The sequence below is a fragment of the Urocampus carinirostris genome, chromosome 17 (assembly GCF_059441175.1).
Source record: "Urocampus carinirostris isolate Australia breed hairy pipefish chromosome 17, RoL_Ucar_1.0, whole genome shotgun sequence".
NCBI lineage: Eukaryota > Metazoa > Chordata > Actinopteri > Syngnathiformes > Syngnathidae > Urocampus > Urocampus carinirostris.
Genome location: NC_142365.1, coordinates 11,083,201 through 11,104,415, shown reverse-complemented (window position 1 = coordinate 11,104,415; position 21,215 = coordinate 11,083,201). Strand labels below are relative to the sequence as shown.

The 21,215-nt window shown below is 44.4% G+C and overlaps 1 protein-coding gene across 1 annotated transcript in view; it reads left to right on the top strand.

Moving 5' to 3' along the window:
- tecta (tectorin alpha) overlaps nt 1-21,215 on the top strand; it is a 50,427-nt gene that overhangs the window by 6,832 nt on the left and 22,380 nt on the right. Inside the window, exons 6-14 of the mRNA XM_088321676.1 lie at nt 2,576-2,988; nt 3,925-4,495; nt 6,601-7,211; nt 9,898-10,468; nt 11,870-12,492; nt 12,832-13,086; nt 14,305-14,689; nt 16,988-17,187; nt 19,836-20,216. Coding sequence (XP_088177802.1) covers nt 2,576-2,988; nt 3,925-4,495; nt 6,601-7,211; nt 9,898-10,468; nt 11,870-12,492; nt 12,832-13,086; nt 14,305-14,689; nt 16,988-17,187; nt 19,836-20,216 — 4,010 coding nt within the window. The remainder of the gene's footprint in view (nt 1-2,575; nt 2,989-3,924; nt 4,496-6,600; nt 7,212-9,897; nt 10,469-11,869; nt 12,493-12,831; nt 13,087-14,304; nt 14,690-16,987; nt 17,188-19,835; nt 20,217-21,215) is intronic.

Here is a 21,215-nt window from a genome sequence, read left to right as displayed (position 1 = left end):
TTTTAAAAGTTGGCTAACGCTAGAAAATACACCAGGCATGAGACTTGTTGGGTTTTCTTAACAATTGCAATTGGAGTAAGAAAGAAGGTCAGAGGAGCAACAAATTTTACCTGCTTTCAGCGCGCCAGTCGAACTCTTTCTGACCCTCCCCCCTTCTGCCTACGTGTTTTATTGAAGTCACAAGGGTGGAAGAGTACTGAGACAAGGATAATATTCCCCCCCCACGGAACAGTACACTTTTAAACAAAGACAGGAAGACTAGGTAACGTCAAAAAGGGCCACCACTGATTAGAAATACACACTTTTGAGCAAATACGTTTAAGCCTACTTTACAGCACCAGTGAGGACGCAACTCTGGACAGCTTTCCTGCAAAGTTGCCACCAGTCCATTCCTCAATGTTTTCTGGCCAGTTCTTTCTTGGTCTTCCTCTCCTCCTGTCCCCCTGGACCAGACCTGGGCACTCCGGTCCTGGAGGGCCGTATGTTCTGCATGATTTTTGAGGTTTCTCTGATCCAATACAGGTGATTCCAATCACCAGTATCGTTAACGAGCACTTGCTAGCTTGCTAACGAGGTTATAATTTGTATCACCTGAGTTAAAGAAGAGCAAACTTCAAAATCTGGCAGGACGTATGGCCCTCCAGGACCGGAGTGCCCAGGTCTGCCCTGGACTGTACCCTGGAGAATTATCTCGGTCAGTCCTCATAATCTTGTGACGTGACCATACCACAGAAGTTGAAAACAGTTCTTGGTAGGCTCCAATGTGCCATCTGATCGTGTTGCGCACCGTTTCATTTGTCACATGACTTAAGAAGCTGATGACCAGAACTTTTCTACAGCATCCGATCTCCATGGTCTGGGTTTTCTTCTCCAATTTTGCTGTGAGAGTCTATATCTCGCACGCATAGAGAAAAAACAGCGCTTGCATGAGTCTGATCTTTGATTTCACTGCTATGTTCGAAATCTGGCAAGTGAGGCTGTGGTTTGAGCTAACCTGGTCATGATTTCTAGTTCTGAACCCTCTTCTGATAGGACAGCTCTAAGATTTATAAATTTGGTGACAGGTTCAGGCTGTTGGTGGTTGATAGTGATGTTTGTGGTGATACCTTGGGGATTGTTGGTCATTACTATTTCTTATTTCTGTGCTGATACTGGGTTGATGCTTTATTCAAGCGATTGACTAGATCTCTGAGTTCCTGTTCTTCTGCCAATCTGGCAATATCATCAGCAAAACAGGGGTTAATGACGTCATGTACCCCAATGCTGGCTGTACCTTCATGTTGGTCCAGAGCTTAGGTCATAATCCTCTCCAGAGTTTAGGGGCTCAAGGCTTATTGGACAATTAAGCGCAATCCAAACAAAAAAGGTTTGCTGTCAATATTTTGTTGCAAATCCTTCTGGGGCAATCACTGTCAGAGGTCTGCAATCAATGGACAACACCAAATGCTGAGTTTCCTCCTCCTTGATACTTTGCCTGGCCTTCACAGCAGCAGCCTTGGAGTTGTTGCTTGTTTGTGGGTCTTCAAGCCTGGTTTTGAGAAAGTGAAATGCATGCTAGATTGGGTTGACATCTGGAGATTGACTTGGCCTCTGCAGAATACTCTACTTCTTTTTCCTAAAAAAAACTCCTGGGTTTCTTTTGCTGTATTCTTTGGGTCATTGTCCATGTGCACTGTAAAGTGCCATCTTCTTGTACTTCCGAATTCATCAGTCTACTTTTATCCATTGTAATGTCATCAACAAGAACAAGTGACCCAGTGCCCCTGGAAGCCATGCATGCCCATGCCGTCACACTGCCCCCACCATGTCAGATGATTTGGTGTGCTTTGAATCATGTGCTATACCCTTCCTTCTCCAAAGGTTCTTCTTCCCATCATTCTGGTCCACGTTTATCTCTGGGCTATCTTGTTGAAGTGTTTTTTGGCAAAGTCAAGTCTGGTCCGTCTATTTAATGGACTGTCTAATGGCTTGCACATAGTGGTGAACCTTCCTGGAGAGTGTTCTTCACTTCAGTAGATGTTATAAATGGATTTGTCTTTACCATGGAGATTATTCAGTGATCATCTATCGCTGTTGTCTTCCGTAGATGTCCAGGCCTTTTTGAACTTCCAACTCCTCACCAGTGCAATCCTTTTTACTTACCATGCACCAAACTGCTGATTTGGTTTCTCCAAGCACTTCAGTTATCCCTCTTATCTATTTCTTCTTTTTTTTTACTCTCAGGATCTTCTGCTTCACCTCCATCGAGAGCTCCTTTAACGCATGATGTGTGGTCATAACAACAGCTCCTAAATGCAAAACCACACACATACATTGAACTCAAGACCTTTTCATTACTTACATGGTCCTTTCAAAAAGGGGTATAAAGAATATGAAGGGTTATAATTCCTAAACTCTTCCTCGTATTTAGACGTGGGAAATCTCAAACTGCAGCTGAGATTATGCACTTTAAGCCCATATTAATTATATTATTGTGTTTTGAAATTTGTTTATATGAACACCTAAAACAACATTGTGTCAGTGTCCAAATATGTTCAGGTCTAACTTTAATTCATGTTTCATTTCTCCAACTCAGGTCGTTTCTACAGACGAGGAGAGGTCTTTTGGCTGTCGGAGCGCTGCTCGCAAAGATGCCGATGCCTTGATGTGGATAACGAGGTGCTCTGCCAGGACTCTCCATGCGGTCCACTGGAGACCTGCGAACAGCAGGAAGGCGCCTTCTACTGCCAGCCCACCCGCGCCAGTACCTGCGTGGTGTTCGGGGATCCCCACTACCACACCTTTGACGGGCTGCTCTACCACTTTCAAGGAACCTGCACCTACCTTTTGGCTCGACCGTGTTGGGGAGCAACAGCTCTGCCCTTCTTCAGCGTGGAAGCCAAAAACGAGGACCGGGGTGCGCCCGACGTCTCCTGGTTGAGGGACGTCACAGTGGAGGTCTACAATCATAGAGTCACTCTGGTCAAAGGAACTTTGGGAACCGTTAAAGTGAGTACTTGTTAATTAAATCTGTTGTTTCAAATCCTTAGCCTTTCAATTCTTTCTTGAATGATGGTGACAAGGGGATACTGTATTTTTCTTACCCTTTTCATTACGATACTTTCGTTATTGCCACCTAGCTAATCATAGTTCGTGAAACCGGTGATGTCTTGTCCCGCCTTCTAAAAGGCGATGCTTTTGCCAACTAGTAATCTGATTGGCTAAACCAACAGCTTTATCGTCACTCATTTTAGGCCTCAGGGCCTGCAGATATGATTGTGAAGGCCTCCTGTTAGATTTCCGAGCCTGGCAACAAGTAAAACACATCAAGAATCAGCTCCACCAGGAGAAAAGCAATAAAAGGAAGCTGTCAGACCATTTTGATTATTTAACAAGTATTCATGGCCGAAAGATAATAACATCACATTATTCTGATATTTTAGGCCCTGACAACCCACCACTGATAAAAGGATATCTGGCCTAGAAAAGCAAGTAGTCCAGTTGCCCTACATCTAGTATAGGGGTGGCGAACACGCGGCTCTGGTCCAATAAGAATGCGACTCTTTGCCTTATCATTTTTTATATATACTGTGGCTCTTTGCCTCGTTTCATTTTTAGTTTTTGAAATCAACACAAGAATAATACTTGTTGTATTGTAAGGAGAGGAGTGTGTTATGGGAAATAATATGTTTTTAATGTGTGTGTTTGTGTGTGTCTGTCTCTCATGGCAGGTCAGTGCGTGGTGTGGCTCTTTGACTCTCACAGTTAAAATTTTTGGCTCTTTGTGTCCAACTTGTTAACCACCCCTGATCTAGTAGCTTAGAATCAGCTATTATGATTTCCCAGCTAAAGTGTTTTAATTTGGATTTTAGTTGTGCTGTTCTCAAAAAGTTATGAAAAATCACTTCTCAGTAAACTGAGAATCTTCCGTCCTGATCTCTCCAGGTGGACGGCTTGGTAAAGACTCTACCGGTCCAACTTCAGCTCGGTGCCGTCCGAGTCTACCAGTCCGGCGTGGCTGTAGCTTTGGAAACTGACTTTGGACTCTTGGTAACGTACGACGGCCAGCACTACGCCTCCATCTCCCTCCCAAGCTCCTACTTTAACAACACGTGCGGTCTCTGCGGGAACTACAATGACGATCCGGCCGACGACCCGGTCCTACCGGACGGTACCCTGGCGGAAACGGTTGCGGAGTTGGGCGGCGGCTGGCGGTCAGAGGGCGCCGATTGGCACTGCACCGACGGCTGCGTGGACAACTGCAGCGTTTGCGACGTGTTGACCGAGGCCGTCTTCTTCGGGCCGGATTATTGCGGACTCATAAACAAAACGGACGGACCGTTCCGGGATTGCCGGGCCGTGGTGGACCCTACCGCTTTCGTCTTCAGTTGCGTCTATGACATGTGCAGCAGCAAGGACAATGTCACCGCTCTGTGCCAGGCCGTCCAGGCCTACGCTTTGGCCTGCCAGGCGCTGGGCGTCCCCATCCGGCCTTGGAGGTCTCGAACCTTTTGCGGTGAGTTGCAAATATTTCCTACATTTACACAGAGCCGGTCCTGAGCATGGGTGAGCTAGGTGGTTCACTCCTAGAGCACTGTTTCTCAACTGGTGAGCTGAAGTCCCAAAGTGGGTTGAGGGCCTGTTTTCAGCAGGTTGTGGGCCTTTTTCTTAGCGAAATAATCCCAAGAAGAAGAAAAAAATGGAGGGTCAAACACTCCGTATCAGTAGATGGCGATAATGCCCTGCTGGAGCTCTTCTTACTGTTCAGTTAATAAACGAAATGGAGAGGGACCAAATCTCATTTTATTGCATTTATGTTGGTTGTATTTCCTTTTTCTACCAATACTAATAGGCCCCATGAAAGTTAAGTTATATGGGGAAGGAAAATTGGAAAACCGTGACAACAATTGAGTTGAAGAACTTGCAAAATACAAAACAGTGTACAAGTGTCTGCCTTCCAAACGCTGCTGGAAGTTGCGTTTCAAAAACGTTATATTTTTAGCATATTACCAGTCTATTAATCTTTATTACCTACATAATTAAATAATTGTAAATGTTAAGGTACACACTTTTTTTGACATTTTTAACTTTTTTAGTATGTACTTTTCGGGATACATGCGAGTATATATGGACATTTCGGTTCTGCTGGTTATTTTGTTTTTTAAAAAAGGAAAGACATTCTACTCCATCTGCTTTAAACTGCACAATTCTTTCATTGGATGACTTTGAGAAGTGGAATCTTTTTTCTTCAAATGGGTCGCAGCTTGTCATTAGGACGGAATAGTGGGTCCTCAAGTCAGACCAGTTGAGACCCAGTGGTCTAGTAAGTAAAACACATTGTTATATATTTATACAAACCAATGTGGTATTAGTATGTTCCAATAAACTCAAATTTGATTTTGTTAATATAATTTTTGTATGTTTAATTTCTATTTAAATGTGTTTTTAGTGGTCAGGACAATGTGTTTTATACCCGGATGCTTTTTGGAGGACAGTAGCAGACCAATTTGCTTTTAATTTTTTCACATCGGGAAAATGTGCTCGTCACATAAGCTATTCGAGCGAATGAAGCTTATAAGAGGTATCGCTGTATCTCGGATTGCTAGTAACTAGGGTAACTCCTATATGAGTATGTTTAAAAGGCCAAAAAGTGGGGATAGACCAACATTATTTTTTTCCAAGGTCTGGGATTCCAGACTACATTGGCAGATAGGAAATATATTTTTTCAACCCAATGAAGACCCCGTCTCAAAAGGTTTTCCAACACCTGTTTTAGCCAAACTTTACCCTAGTCATATTCATTTGTGACGCCCTTACTCTCAAGAAGTGTCAAAAGGCTGCACAGACCACAGACTATTGCAAACTACAGACTATTATTACATCATCCCCTGATCTAAAACCTACATGAGGGCAAGGAAATTGGGGGAATTAAAACTTAAAATATTTGCGGAGGCAAGTCCATGCCTAAATTTGTTTTATACCAACAGAACCTTAAAGTCTCATCTTAAGCTGACAAGGAGCCAATGCAGGTTCGCTAAAATCGGGGTCATGTGACTTTCTTGTCTTAGTTAAAAGCCTCGCTGCAGCATTTTGCACCAGCTGAAGGCTCTTAATTTTGGACTTCGGGAGACCGGAGAGTAGTAAATATTTAGTAAGATAGATAGATAGATAATTTATTCATCCCCGTAGAGAAATTCACACTTCCAGCAGTATCCTTGTGTTGAAAAATAAAATAATAAAGAATGCAGGCGGTGTTGTATCCAGAGTCACGTGATTGAAGACCCCAGAGATTAACAGGAAGGCCTCGGGGTGCTTTGTTTGTAGTTTAGCAACAGCGGAGTGGATGACGTCACACGCTAGGCCAAAAGTTCGACGTCCCTGCAGCTGATGGAATTCTTTGAGTTTACATGCCCAGGGTTACACCACCTTGTGTTCACATAGATAGCGAGTCCGCCTCCTCTCCGCTTCCCGCAGGCTTTTGTGTCTCTACATTATAGTAATCGAGACGGGAAGTAACAAACGCATTAATTATAATCTCCGCATCAGCCCGACCGAAGACCGGATCTTTCTTTACCTAGCCTTGGCAAATGACCTGACCTCTGCTCTCTTTTCGTAACACAGCCCTGACCTGCCCACCGTTCAGCCACTACCAAGTTTGCACCAGTGCCTGCCCGGCCTCCTGCTCGGATGTCACGGCTCCTTTATACTGCGGCCACCCTTGCACCGAAGGCTGCCAGTGCGAGGCGGGCTACGTCCTTAGCGGTAACCATTGCGTTCAGCGTGAAGATTGCGGCTGCGAGCACAACGGTCTCTATTACCCGCTCAATGAGACTTTTTGGGCTGGCCCCGACGGCGAAGAGGGCCAATGTAGCCTCCGATGCACGTGCGAGTCTGCAGGTGAAATCTCTTGCCTGAAGGAGTCTTGCAAGGAGGGCGAGGTGTGCGTGGCGGAGGTGGGCGCGCTGGGTTGCTACCCTCGCCGGGAGGGTCTGTGTTCGATCGCTCCGAACGCTGTGACATCCTCCTTTGACGGCGCCTTCCTGCTGTTCCCAGATGACAGCTCCTACTACCTGCTGAAGCTGTGTGGCGCTCTGCCAGCTAATGGCTCAATGGTGGAGGTGAAGATAGGCAGGAGGCTGGTCAACAAAGGCCCTGCTTGGAAAAGACCTGTGATAGTTACGGTTGCTAGCCTGGAGATTCAGGTGGGCGGGCCGGATTTAGAAGCTGTCAAGGTGAGTAGAGTGTGGAGTAAAAAATTCGTCTGGACCAGACCCAGCCGAGCTGGTATTTAAGCCTGACCTTGCCTGAGCCCGACCAATTGACCTTATTTGCTGAACCGAGCACAAAGCTCACCTGAAATTTCACATTTCATATGTGAGGACTCAGGAGGAGGAGAGGTGATCGATGATAATAAATACAAGCCTTCCTTGATTAACCAAATCTAAGTTAAACAATACTGTATAAAAAAATACATATTTTACATTTGAATGTCTGCAGAGGTTAAATTACCCGACAATTTTCCATCATTGATAGATTTTGTAAAGAGTTGACACAATTTTTTAAGACTGTCCACAATATTGATGGGTTAGAATTGGGCCATATACAACAGCAGTAACACATCTTTGAGTGTTTTGTGCGGTTATTTAAGAGAGATAGAGAGATAGATAGATAGATAGATAGATAGATAGATACTTTATTCATCCCGAAGGGAAATTCACATTTCCAGCAGCATCCCTTAGCTGAGAACAATACAATAATAAAGCAAAAAGAATACAATATACAAATACCCAGTGTGACGTGCAAATGCCCACTGTAGCGTGTTATATAGAATATCTAAATAGTGCTACACAGAATACATATTGCAATAAGATTCGGTAATATGCAATGTAGGTGGTGTGGTTTAATGTGGGCTTTTACTCTGCCGGGCAGAGTTAAAGAGCCTCATGGCATGAGGAAGAAAAGATCTCTTCAGTCTGTCCGTAGTACAAGACAGTGACAGCAGTCTGTCGCTGAAACTGCTCTTCTGTCTGGAGATAATGCTGTGTAGTGGATGCGATGGATTGTCCATGATTGACCGCAGCTTTTCCAGTGCCCGTCTCTCAGCTACTGTTGTTAGGCTGTCCAGCTCTTTGCCCACAACAGAGCTCGCTTTCCTAGCCAGTTTATTGAGACGAGAGGCATCCTTCTTCTTGAGAGAGGCAGAGAGACAAAGAACAATGCCGGTTGGATAATTTTTTTAAAAAGGCAGTGAAAGAGAAGCCCTGCCCTACCTGAACATAATGATTGACACTTTAGACCCGACCCGAAGTTCAGATCGTCTCGGCCTAATATCTTACCTCTAGTGTGGAGGTGCTTTGTAGCGCTTCTGGGGGAACCAAGTCTCCTTTCTTTTGTTTTTGTCCTGAGACCAAAACCATGGTGAAATGGTGAATATCACAATTGGCTATTCAGTCTTGGAGGAAATCTAAATCGGACTGATTTTAGTTTCATCTGCTTTTGCTTCATCTAGATCCATGTTCGTCATAGTCATAGACATAGGGTCTATGACAAAGGGAGCTATTCCTGTCAGATCTACCGAATGCTGCTAAAGTCATGAGTCATTTGTGCAGGGAAATGTTTGTTGGCGCCAAATTAGTAAATTCTGTCTTGTCAGATATGGAATTAGATTTGTGATTTCTGGGAGGAACTAAGGCTCAATTCCATTACTCAACCTTCTCCTCTATATAGCTTTTTATTCTACAGTCTGTCAGGTGTTTTAATGCAAACGCCCAAACCAAAATTGTAAAATAATTAATGTTTGCGTACCACTAACTCTGTTGGCACCTTTCTTGTCTTCAGTGTTCCTTCATAAGTTTACATAAAACAATATTTTTAATTGTGCTCAAGGCCAACATTCAAATAGCTGTCTACATTTATCTGTACTAGCTATTTTCTGTCGTGCGTCTATTTTATTTAGCAAGATAATCATCAAATGTTGTGCATAAAAACACTTCCAAACTAGTCCTATTGCATTTTGAGTTTTTCAATGCAATTAATCAAATTTGAAGCTTAATAAAAGGGAGATATTTTAATTCATGGTTCACGGTTCCCGTAACCGTTAGGGTTGTAGGGGCAGTACATCCTGTGGTGTGTTTAGTACAGCCTGGCAGTGCCCATCCCTCTCCAGATTTTTTGAGTAGCGGTTTGCTCCCCCACATGAAACAGATGCATGATTCCATGGATATCAGTAGCAGCCTCCTAATCTGACTTAGATACAGCACCTTCATCAACTGGTCCCTGGTGTTTTTTCATGTAACGGATCATCTTAAGAGATGAGCTGCATCTCAGCATACTTTGCTTCAATTATGAGTTTTTTTAAACCAATTGTATGTGACAAAAATGAAACAAATCTAATATTGAAAATAGCGTGCATGGATTTCAAATAAGAAATTTTGGATAGGCTTACATCCTTTTGTTTCCTCATGCATTGGTGGGGAGTACCTAGCTTCTCCTTAGTCTTGCCCTCTCTGCATTACTGTGCAACTTGGAGGAATTGTGGGCAGAAATTATTTATTGTGTTACAACTAGCTGATGTAAATTGATGACACAGAACACAGGAAGTATGTTTCTGATTCCTCGTGGAAACCTCACCTTCCAAAGAAGTAGAAGGGTAAGGAAGAAAATTAACAAGGCAAAGTGGAAGAAATGGGAATTGGCCTAAAACCTGTCTGTCAAAATGTGCAGGTTTTAACGAAATAGGAGCACTTTTATGTAGTCTTTTGTTAAGTACTGTCTCGAACTGTTTGCATTATAGTTTCTAGTGGACATATATTTATTGTTATGGTATGTAACAATGAACCAAGCAAATCATTTATGATCATGAAAGAAAGATCAGTGAACCTCTGCTCTCAAACACGCTTCTCCATGTTTGTGTCCTAGGTTGACGGCGAACCGATCTCCCTCCCTTACGTCCATGCGACACAGCGCGTGAAGGTCTACAAAGCGCCGGCTAACGCCACCGTGGTGGAATCCCTGGGTCACCTCCGCGTCGTGTACACGCGACAGGGCACCGTCAACATCTCCCTGTCCACCGCTTACCACAACGTCACTTGCGGCCTGTGCGGGGTCTTCAACGGCGATCCGGCCGACGACTTTCGCCTCCCCAACGGACGTTTTGCAGAGTCGGCGGCGCAGTTCTCGGAAGGTTGGCGTTCCATCGCCAGCGACCTGACCTGCAACGGCGACTGCGACGACTTGTACCGGACTTGCACCGACCTGCGCCTTTATCAGGGGGCGAGGTTTTGCGGCGCGGTCAATGACCCTAGCAACAATTCCTTCACGGCGTGCCACGGCGCCGTCAACCCTTCGCCGTTTTTCCGCAACTGCTTGTACAACATGTGCGTTAAGGACGGCAACCGCTCGGCTCTATGCTCCTCACTGCAGGCGTATGCTGCCGCCTGCCAGGACGCTCAGGTGCTCCTGGATTCCTGGAGGACTGCCACCGACTGCCGTAAGTCGAAAAAAATACTTGGATTTGATATGTTTTGATCTGGTAGCAACAGTGACGTGAAGTGAGGTTGGTTTCTGGTGAGGCACAGTCATATTTACGAAAAAGTGAACCATCATCTTTCTCATCATTTGGTTGGCACTAAAGCATAGGAAGAAAATGGTAATTGTCTCACCTTACCTTATAAATGGAGTCTATGCGCCGCCCTTTTTAAAGAAAAGCATCAATGATAGGTAATCCATCCTTCCCTCCATTATGTGTGATTGTGAAGCACATTGTAAAGCGCTTTGGGAGGTCTTCATTGACTTGAAAAGCGCTATATAAATACAGACCATTTACCATTTACCATTCATCTGCACCGCTTATCCTCAGTAGGGTCGTGGGGGTGCTGGAGCCCATCCCAGCTATCTTCGGGCAGTGGGCAGGGGACACCCTGAACTGGTTGCCAGCCAGTCGCAGGGCTCACAGAGACAGACAACTCACTCTCTCATTCACACCTAGGGACAATTTGGACCGGCCAAATAACCCGACATGCATGTTTTTGGAATGTGGGAGGAAACCGGAGTGCCAGGAGTAAACCCACGCAGGCACGGGGAGAACATGCAAACTCCACACGGGAAGGTTTAATCCCATGACCTTATAACTGTGCCGCATACGCTGCCATGCTGCCAATCGAAACCTAATCCTCCATTATAAATAAAAGTCCATGCAACGAGAAAGAAATGCCTGGATGACTTACTGTTAGCTTTCAAATGCTATCACTAGTTCTATTGGTAAGATGTGCACTAAATCAGAACCCTTGGTCTCACTATCGTCCTCTGCCATGAGGTGAAAGAATGCATGCCTCACTCTGCATCTACAAACACCCAGTACAGATGATACATTTCATACTAATTAGACTAACAAAAATGCTCAATACATGTCATCAAAACTCCATTGGCTTGACCGTTGAATTTTACAGAGGTGAGTCGGACTCCGTTTCGTTCAACCATCCAACTGTACTCTTTAAATAGTGGTGCATCACTGAAGTACTGCCATGATAAGCAAGGTCTTTTTCTTTACCGTATCCAGGCTAAAATGCTTTCAAACTTTAGAGGTTTTGGTACGCATACTTAATGTTGATGCTGTTATTTCTAGGTGTTACACCTAAAGACATAGACACGATTGATTCTGGCAACAAATAATGACTGAAATGTCATGAGGTAAATGCTTGAATACGAAAGCACACATCTGGATTCAGCGCAACCAAGGATAAAGCAATGAAAGGAAGCTGACAGACATTTTGGAACTATATAATAAATATAGATGGACAAAATATAATCAACAGCACATGATTCATATATTTTGGTTTCAGCCCTATACACAACACCAGTCTGATTATCTTAATTTTCTGTTCCGTCCCAGCTCTCCCTTGTCCGGCCAACAGTCATTTCGATGAGTGTTCCAGTGCCTGCCCCCTCACCTGCTCTGACCTGGACCAGCCGGACTCGCCATGCCCGTTCCCGTGCGGCGAAGGCTGCAGCTGCGACGACGGCTTCGTATTGCAGGAAAGACAGTGCGTCCCCCGTCAAGACTGCGGCTGTGCTGGCCTCGAATTAAACCTCCGCCTGCCCGCCAACCACACTTTCTGGACCGACCGAGACTGCCTGGAGCGCTGCTACTGCAATGCCTCGGACAACAGCGTTTACTGCCTACCGGCGCCGTGCCAGTTTGAGGAGTTCTGCCAGGAGGACGGCGGGTTGTACTACTGCAGGCCGAGGACCAAAATTCTCTGCGTGGCGGCCGGTTACGGAAACTTTTTGCCGTTCGGCGGTGTGCCGTTCGAACTGCAGAGCTCTTGTAGCCTGACGTTGGCCAGCTCCGACTGTGGGGGCCGGGACGGGGCATTTGGGAGCTTCCCCATGTTTAAATTGGTGGCATTTAATGAGGATAGGGGGACAGGAGGAGCCGTTTGGGTGAGAGGCTTCAGGCTGGAGGTCTTTGACTTCGAAATCGAGGTGACAAGAGGGTTCAAGAACACTGTAATGGTGAGTCATCTGTGTTGCTTAAGGGACGTGTATAGGGAGAAGCTAAGTCGCTCCTGGGCTGACTTGGTGAAAAGGGGGTTGTATCCCTCAACCCTCCACATTACTCTACTCCAGTGGTCACCAACATGGTGCTCACGGGCACCAGGTAGCTCCTTTAGAACTGCTTTGTAGCCCACAGACAAGTTCTGAAAATAGCTCACCAGTAATGGGTCATTGTCATTTTCTATAAAAATCTATTTCTAACTAGCATAAGTGACTAGCATGACTTACCAAAGTTCTCAACTTGTGGATAAAATATCCAATGTATCATCTTTGAAATGGACATTTTCAATCTTTCAGGTGAACAAGGAGCGATTGTACATTCCCTTGAAGCTGGGCGCAGGGAATGTCACCATCTTCACGTGGAGCTCGCTCCTCATCTTGGAGACAGACTTTGGCCTCAAAGTGACCTTTGACTGGAACACCCTCCTGTTTTTTACTTTACCCCGTCGGCTCTATAACACGTCGTGCGGACTCTGCGGTGCTCCGACAACATTCCCGGCAAGCGCAGAAGAATGGGGTGCAACCTGGGCCGAGAGGGATGCCTTCTGCCAGGTACAAAAACAACCCGGATACAATACTAGACCAGTGGTTCAATTCTCGTGATCATGTTTAACACTAGAGGACAGTATTGTTTGGCTAATTTCCAAGAGTTACTTTCACCTTACAGTGAACCCCCGCACACGTTCGCAGCGAGCAGGGACGTCAAAGCTGCAGCGAAGGGTCGCCTATTTGACAAGAGGCAAAGTCATATGTTGTTAGATGATACAAAACATTTTTTCAAGCGCACATTTATTGTGATTGTTTTTTTAATTTTTTTTTGAAAGATCTCTTGCCGCCCCCCATGTGTCATGGTAAAAATGCCGTTGCGGGCCTAAAACAATCACTGGTTGTAGGGGCACCATTTCCTGTGTTTGGTTGGTTGGTTGGTTGGTTGGTTGGTTGTTCGGGTGTGTAAGTGGGTTTGGGGATTTGGTTTGGGTTGGATGGTTTGTTGGCTGGTTGGTTGGGTGGTTGGATGGTTAGTTTGATGGTTGGTTAGGTGGTCGGTTGGTTATGTGTAAGTTGGTTGGGTGTGTAAGTGGGTGGGTGGCGTAAGTGGGTGGGTGGTTTTGGGCCTTTTGGTTTGGATGTTTGTGTTGGGTAAACGTTGGGTTTGGTTAGATGGATGAACGCTTGGTTGGTTGGTTGGTTGGTTGGGTGTTTAAGTTGGTGGGTCTGTAAGTGGGTCGGTGGGTTGGTGGATTTGGTTTGGTTCGGGTTGGATGGTTGGTTGGTTGGTTGGGCGGGTGTGTAAGTGGGTGGGTTGTTGGATTTGGTGTGTGTTGGTTGGTTGGTTGGTTGGGTGGGTGGGTGGGGGTTGTTTGTTTGGTTTTGTGTAAGTTGGTTGGTTGGGTGGGTGTGTAAGTGGGTTGGTGGGTTTGGATGTTTTGGGTAGGGCTGGATGGTTGGTTGGATGGTTTGTTGGATCAGATCCTAAATGACTGGGGGGAAAACTTTTTCCGAAAATTTGAGTTTCACCTATTTCGTTCTGAATTTTGAGTATCAAATCGTACGATAAGCATTGAATCCCTTGTTGCTTTTCTATTTTGGTAGAAAAACTAACTTTGTGGCGATATGTGACATCTATGCTTTTGTGACATTAAAGTCTCAAAGGCGGATTGCCCGTTGAAGGCGTTTTACCTAATAGTCGATAATAAAATGATTCGTCGACTATTCATATTATAGATGTTCGTCAACAACATTGACTAATCATCGCATCCTTAATGCTAGGTGGGCTGCGGAAAGCTGTGCCCGAGATGCGGCGAGAAAAACCCACCAGGCGATGGCGCTGTCGCTTTACCCGCCGAAGAAGACGATGAGGACGACGAAGACGACGAGGACGTGAACGATTTTCGCCTCCGTCTGCGAAACGGTCTCTACGTTTTCCCCGAGCCGGAAGCAGCCAGGCTGTGCGGACTAATGGCCGATCGCGAGGGTCCGTTTGCGCCGTGTCACAGCAAGGTTGCGCCAGAATTCTTTTACCAAGGCTGCCTGAGAGATACCTGCTTGGATGGTGGCGCGCAAGAAACTCTTTGCAGCTGGATGCAAGCTTACGCCACCACCTGTCAGACGCAAGGGGTCCCTGCCAGTGGCTGGAGGGGCCACGCCCCTTGTGGTGAGTACACGCTTTTTAACTTCTTTGTTAATGAATAGTACACACAAGAATGTTTTTTTTTTTTGCATCCGAATATTATCTCGAGTCCTTATTAGAACCAGTCCGCAGCCCACAGATCCATTTGTCCCCAAACTATGGCCTGCAGGCTGAATACAGCCCCCTGAACACTACCAGAGAGAATTTTGACACACGTGTTTAACAATAACCTCAAAGTCTGAATGTGCGTCTTTGGCCTCTAACGGGATTCCAACCTGGGTCGTGGCGGTGACAGCACCAAACTCTTACCACTGGACTACCATGAAAAGGTCTTGGGTTTTATTTCATTATCACACTATCTTTAGTCACAGTACCAGAGACTAATGAATAACGAATTATGTTGATTTTGTTGTGCATTCCACATGTTACAAATGACTATAAATTCTACGAAATGAACGCTACATCTGGTACTTACTGACTAAAAATATTGTGACAATGAGATACAATCTACTGCCTTTTCACAAGTTATATGTACCTGTGGTGGTTCTGTTCTCAGCTCAGGGATGCTGCTGGAAATGTGAATTTCCCTTCGGGGATGAACAAAGTATCTATCTATCTATCTATCTATCTATCTATCTATCTATCTATCTATCTATCTATCTATCTATCAGTGCTCTGACAACAATGTATATACATATATAAATTATGTGTGAATTAATGATGATTTCAAAACAAGTTGCCAGCGGAGTTCTTTTGTAAAAATGTCACAAAATAATATATGATGTATTGTGTACAAATACTATATGATATACTCAATTATAAACGTTATTAACAATAATGAACCTGGTAATAACATAATAACAACATAGTCGTAACTTGATAAGTTGTTATTTTAGAAATGCACATCAAACCAGGTGCCTTTTGCGCTAATTAGTAACAGAAAGTAGCCCACAGCCTGAAAAAAGTCAGAAACCCCTGCTCTATCACTAGCCAATCATTCTTCTTTGTCTTCTTTAAGTTTAACGGCAGTTGGCACCATCACTTTGGTGCATTACCGCCCCCTATCCAATCATAGTTTATGAAAACGCGGACTTATTCCTATGCCAGCTGGAAGGCCTTGGTCTCGCCAACTTGAAATATGACTGGTTAAACCAACAGCTTTTCAATACTTATTTTATGCTACGGGGCTTGCAGAATAGGGTGGTCCTTATTTTTCGACTTTTAAAATTTCATGCTCTGACCCCTTGAATATGTTCCAATATATACAAAACGTAATTAGGCAAAGTTTCATCAAAATCAAAGGATATTTAGAGGTCGCTCAAGGCCTCTGAAATTTTGGTATGAAAAATAAGGATTTTTCGCACATTATATCAGACCTAGTGTACAAAGTTACTTGTAACTTTTCTTGTGTTACAATTATAAGCAATGGACTGAAATTGGATGTTCTAAAACGCCGTACACATAGGGTTAAGATTTCCGTTTTTTCTCGAAAATTGCCAAAATTTTACCATTTTGGGAAATTTCAAAGTCGTCTAGCTACCTCTAAATATTATCCAAATTGTTCAAAATTGCACACAGTGTGTTTTTATCGATATAAGAACATATGCGGGGGGTCAGAGCCCAATATTTCAAAAAAAAAAATTTCGACCCCCATTAAGGACCACCCTATTGCAGAACTGATTGAGAAGGCCTCCAGGTAGATTTCTGACCCCGGCAACAAGCAATGGCTGATGTGTGATTATTCAACAAAATACAATCAACCTCACATAAAATAGCTACACGGCGGCTGGGTGGTTAGCGCATAGCGCGGAGGTCGATTCCAGCATAAGTTTCCTCCCGCATTCCAAAGATAATCATGGCCTGTCTGAATTGTCCCTGGGTTTGAATGAGCGAGTGAATGGTTGTCTGTCTCTGTGTGCCCTACGACTGGCAATCATTTCAGGGTGTCCCCTGCCCACTGCCCCAAGATAGCTGGGATGGACTCCAGTTTCCCTGTGACCCTACTGAGGACAAGGGGTGCAGAAAATGGATGAATGATTGAGATATATTTTAAGGCCAGCAGGAAAGTTTTGCAGGCTCGGACGGCCCACCAATTGGTTTCAAAACAAGGTGCCAGCGGAGTTTTTTTGCAAAAATGTCACCAAATACTGCAAAAGAGAAGGATACGGTTGTATATAATAAGATATATAATATACAAAATCCGCCCAACCCATCAAATCAAATTGCCCTGTCTGCTTAACTGGTCCTGAACTCAGTTATAAATAAATGAAATCTAGTAAAAATGTAACGAACATGCCCTATCTTTACCCAACCTGATCCCAGTCCAGCGGTGTCCGCCAAACAGTCACTATTCCAGATGCGTGCCGGTCTGCCCGCCCCAGTGCGCCCTCGCCCGCGGACTGAGGAACTGCAGCATGGACTGCACCGACGGCTGCCAATGCGACCAGGGATTCATCCTCAACGGCAAAAGCTGCATCCTGCCACAAGACTGCGGATGCTACACCGATGGAAAGTACTACGAGGTCAGTGCAGACCCTACTGGAATTTTACATCTATCCATCCATTATCTGCACCGCTTATCCCCAGTAGTGTCACGGGGGTGCTGGAGCCCATCCCAGCCATCCTCGGGCAGTGGGCGGGGGACACCCTGAACTGGTTGCCAGCCAGTTGCAGGACACACAGGGACAGACAATTCACTCGCTCATTCACACCTAGGGACAATTTGGACCAGCCAATTAACCTGACATGCATGTTTTTGGAATGTGGGAGGAAACCGGAGTGCCCGGAGGAAACCCACGCAAGCACTGGGAGAACATGCAAACTCCACACAGGGGGTTCGATCTCACGACCTCAGAACTGTGCCGCACACGCGCTAACCTCTGTGCCGCCGTGCTGCGGAATTTTACGTATAAAATGATAATTTAGCATTAAAAAAAACAGAACACAAAAAAGAAAACATTTCTACAGGAACTTCACCCTACTCATTTCTTAAATTGTGGCTGTTTTTCTGTTTCATGTATTCTTTAGTTTAAAAAATATATATTTTTATTACGTTTTTCAACCATTCTGCTACAATTCTTTTTATTTTGTTCGTGTGAATAATTAGTTGGTGTAGATTTTTTTTGTTCTTTATGTTGTCCAATTCCATTTTTTTGTGGATTTTATTTATTTTCTTTTGTTTCTTTAATTTGTTCAACCACTTACGATTAAAAAAAACAAGGCAAATTCCATTATTTTTGCAAGAGGATGGTGAATTGAAATGAGAAATATCTCAAAAATATGGTTTGCTACAAATGTTCTTAGTATTTTTGCCCCCAAATTTTATTTGGCAGTGAGAGCGCCGACACATTACAGGGATCTAGTCAAGTCAAGTCATGTTTTATTTGTATAGCCCTTAATCACGATAAGTCGTGAATGGCTGTAAACAACAAAATAAAAAAGGGAACAAAAGAAGAAAAAAAAGGTAAATTAATAGAGAACCTACATGAGGGCATGAAAAACTATAGGTCATTCATAAGCTATGGAATAGAAGTGTGTTTTAATCCTTGATTTAACAGTTCAACTGAGGTTGCAGATCAAATCTCAGTGGGCAGAGTGTTCCACAGCACGGGGTCCGAATGGGGAATGCTCTCGAACCTGTGGTTCTCTTCTTGGCTCTTGGGATCACGAGTGGACCAGAGATTTCACAGCAAAGGCTCCGGACCATAGGGGTGAAATTCAATCTGAAAGATCTGAGGGAGCAATTTGATGCATGATTTTGTTTACTACCAACAGAACCTTAAAATCACATCTTAAACCAGCAGGGAGCCAATGCAGGTTAGCTAAAATCGGGGTAATGTGATCAAATTTTCTTGTCTTAGTTAAAAGCCTCGCTGCAGCATTTTGTACCAGCTGAAGGCTCTTGATTTTGGACTTCGGGAGACCGGAGAGTCGTACATTACAGTAATCGAGACGGGAGGTAACAAACGCATAAATTCTAATCACCGCATCGGACTGGGACGGCGTAGGACAAATTTTATCATTGTTGCAAAAATGAAAAACAGCGGCTCTAGTAATATTCCCAACGTGTGTTTGAAAAGACAGATTGGGGTCAAATATGACACCTAAATTTTTGCTTGAGTCGCTCTGGGTGATACTACATTTGTCAATATTCAGTCCAGTTTTTAAAAACAAGTCACTGCATTGGACCAATAATTACCATTTCGGTCTTTTCAGAATTGAGGCGAAAGAAGTTGAGTGACATCCATCGGGTCATGTTTATTTGTGTAGCCCTAGTCACAAGAAGTCTCAAAGGGCTGTAAAAAAATAGAAAAAAGAAAGAAAAAGAACAAAAGAAGAAAAAGAAAGATAAAAAATTGAGAAATGAAAAGAAATAGAATGAGAGAGAGGGATAAAGAAATTGAGGGTTTTGAGAGAGAGAGAGAGAGAGAGAGAGAGAGAGAGAGAGAGAGAGAGAGAGAGAGAGAGAGAGCAAACGAGAGTGTCATGTCCTGCACGGTTGCCATGGTGCCCAGCTGGTCCCGCCCCTTGACACCGGCTGACCTGTATTATCCTGATTACTCCTATGGGTACTTAAACGCGCCTTTTGGAACTGCCCTTGGCAAGACCATTGTTTACCCTTGTTGAAAACCTGTTCATGCCTGTTTGATACCTGTTTATTCTTGTTGCGCTTGTTGGACTTTGTTGCACTTCGGTGTAACATTCTGAGAGATTCCTACGAGTTCTGTTTAATCCCGTTAAATGCCTAGTCTGTAGTTTTGCCTACATTTGAGCGTGTTTTATTTTGTTTTTGGTCCATTTGTGTGTTGGACAACTTTTCTTTCTCAATTAAAGTGACAGATTGTCTCTGAAATGAGTTCCAACTTCCTGCTTCCCGACCCGCTTCGTGATAGAGAGAGAAAGAAGGAAATAGAAGAAAAGAAACATGACTTGATTTGACTATTCATTGCTCAAATACGGTCTTACTGTAAAACCATTTATGGCAATGCATACCAATAATTACTGTATGCATTTCCGATCTAGTCCGCCGAATTCTGCGGTATATAGGGCGCACTGGGTTATAAGGGGTACGTTCTAATTTCTGGCCATTTTGGGGTTTTTAGGTGCACCTTATAATCTGGAAAAATACAGTAGTTGAACCAGTTTCAATTAGGATATTTTTGGTGTATAGCCCAAACAGCTTTTCTGGAACAGCGACTGCAGCAAGCGTTGCCGATGCATCGGCCGCAACCTGGTGCAGTGCGACCCTCGGCGCTGCAAGGCGGAAGAGGAATGCGTCCTGCGGCACGGCGTTCGCGGTTGTTTCGCCCGGCGTTCGCAGCAATGCCTGGCCTCGGGCGGCGGGGTCTTCAAGACTTTCGACGGGGCGTCCCTACGCCTGCCCGCCTCCTGCTCCTTCGTGCTGTCCACCAACTGCCACAAGCTGCCCGACCTCTCCTTCCAACTCATCGCCAACTTCGACAAGCGCAGCGCGCCCAACCTCACCCTCATCTCTCACGTTTATCTCTACATCAATGAGGAGAACATCCTGGTGTCGGGGGATGACGTCAAGGTGGGTCAAGCTGGTAGGAAACGTACTGTGCAAAATAGTCAAAAACAACGAGCCAAAAAAAACGGACAACTGTGTGTGATAATAATACAGTGGAACCTCGGTTCTCGACCATAGTCCGTTCCAGAACACTGTTCGAAAACCGATTTGTTCGATCACCAAAATCGTTTTTCCCATTAAAAGTAATGTAAAATCGTTTTAATCCGTTCCAACACCCTGAATGTTTACCATGAACGTAAACATGAAGCTAACCCAGGCTAATCGTACGTTCGCGTTAGCGTAATCTTCCGTACGAAAGATTACGCTAACATGAACGTGTAAAAATAAAAAAATCAGGTCGTTTACAAGTCATTTAGCGCCCGGGTCTCCACAACAAGTTGTGAGCGGTTAAAAGATAAAGAAAATAATTATGAATAGTATTTCTTACCTTTGTGGTGGTCTGCAGAAGCCATGCTCTATTCCCTCGAAAGAAGGGAAACTCGCACACCTTCTTCATATTTTGCTATTATTTCTTTCTTAAATGCAATAGTTGTACGCACTACTCTTCTTTTTTCACCTGTAGCAACTTTGCTACTTGCACCGACCTTCTTCGAAGGCATAATTAGGGGCTAAAACACTCCGTTCACCGATATTAAAAGCGAAAGCGAAAAGAAGTGCGCGCCCACGCGATAACAGTTCTTCACGAGGGTTGGGGGCAATCTACACGATCTACACCCGTATGCCGCTCAGCATCGCACCCTAGCGTACCAGGGTTCGAACTCCGATTTTTTGAACGAAAAGCGAAGCAAGAATTTCTCTAAATTTTTGGTCGAGAACCGATTTGTTCGAACTGAGAGGCGTTCGAAAACCGAGGTTCCACTGTATAGACAAGGTAACAAACAGATGTGGCATCCTCCGCGAACTTCTTTGCATGTGTCCAATTGAAAGGTACGTAAACATGGATACTAATTTAAAAAATGCTTATAGATTTAGATGTATTAGTGCCCTTAGGGAAATTCACTT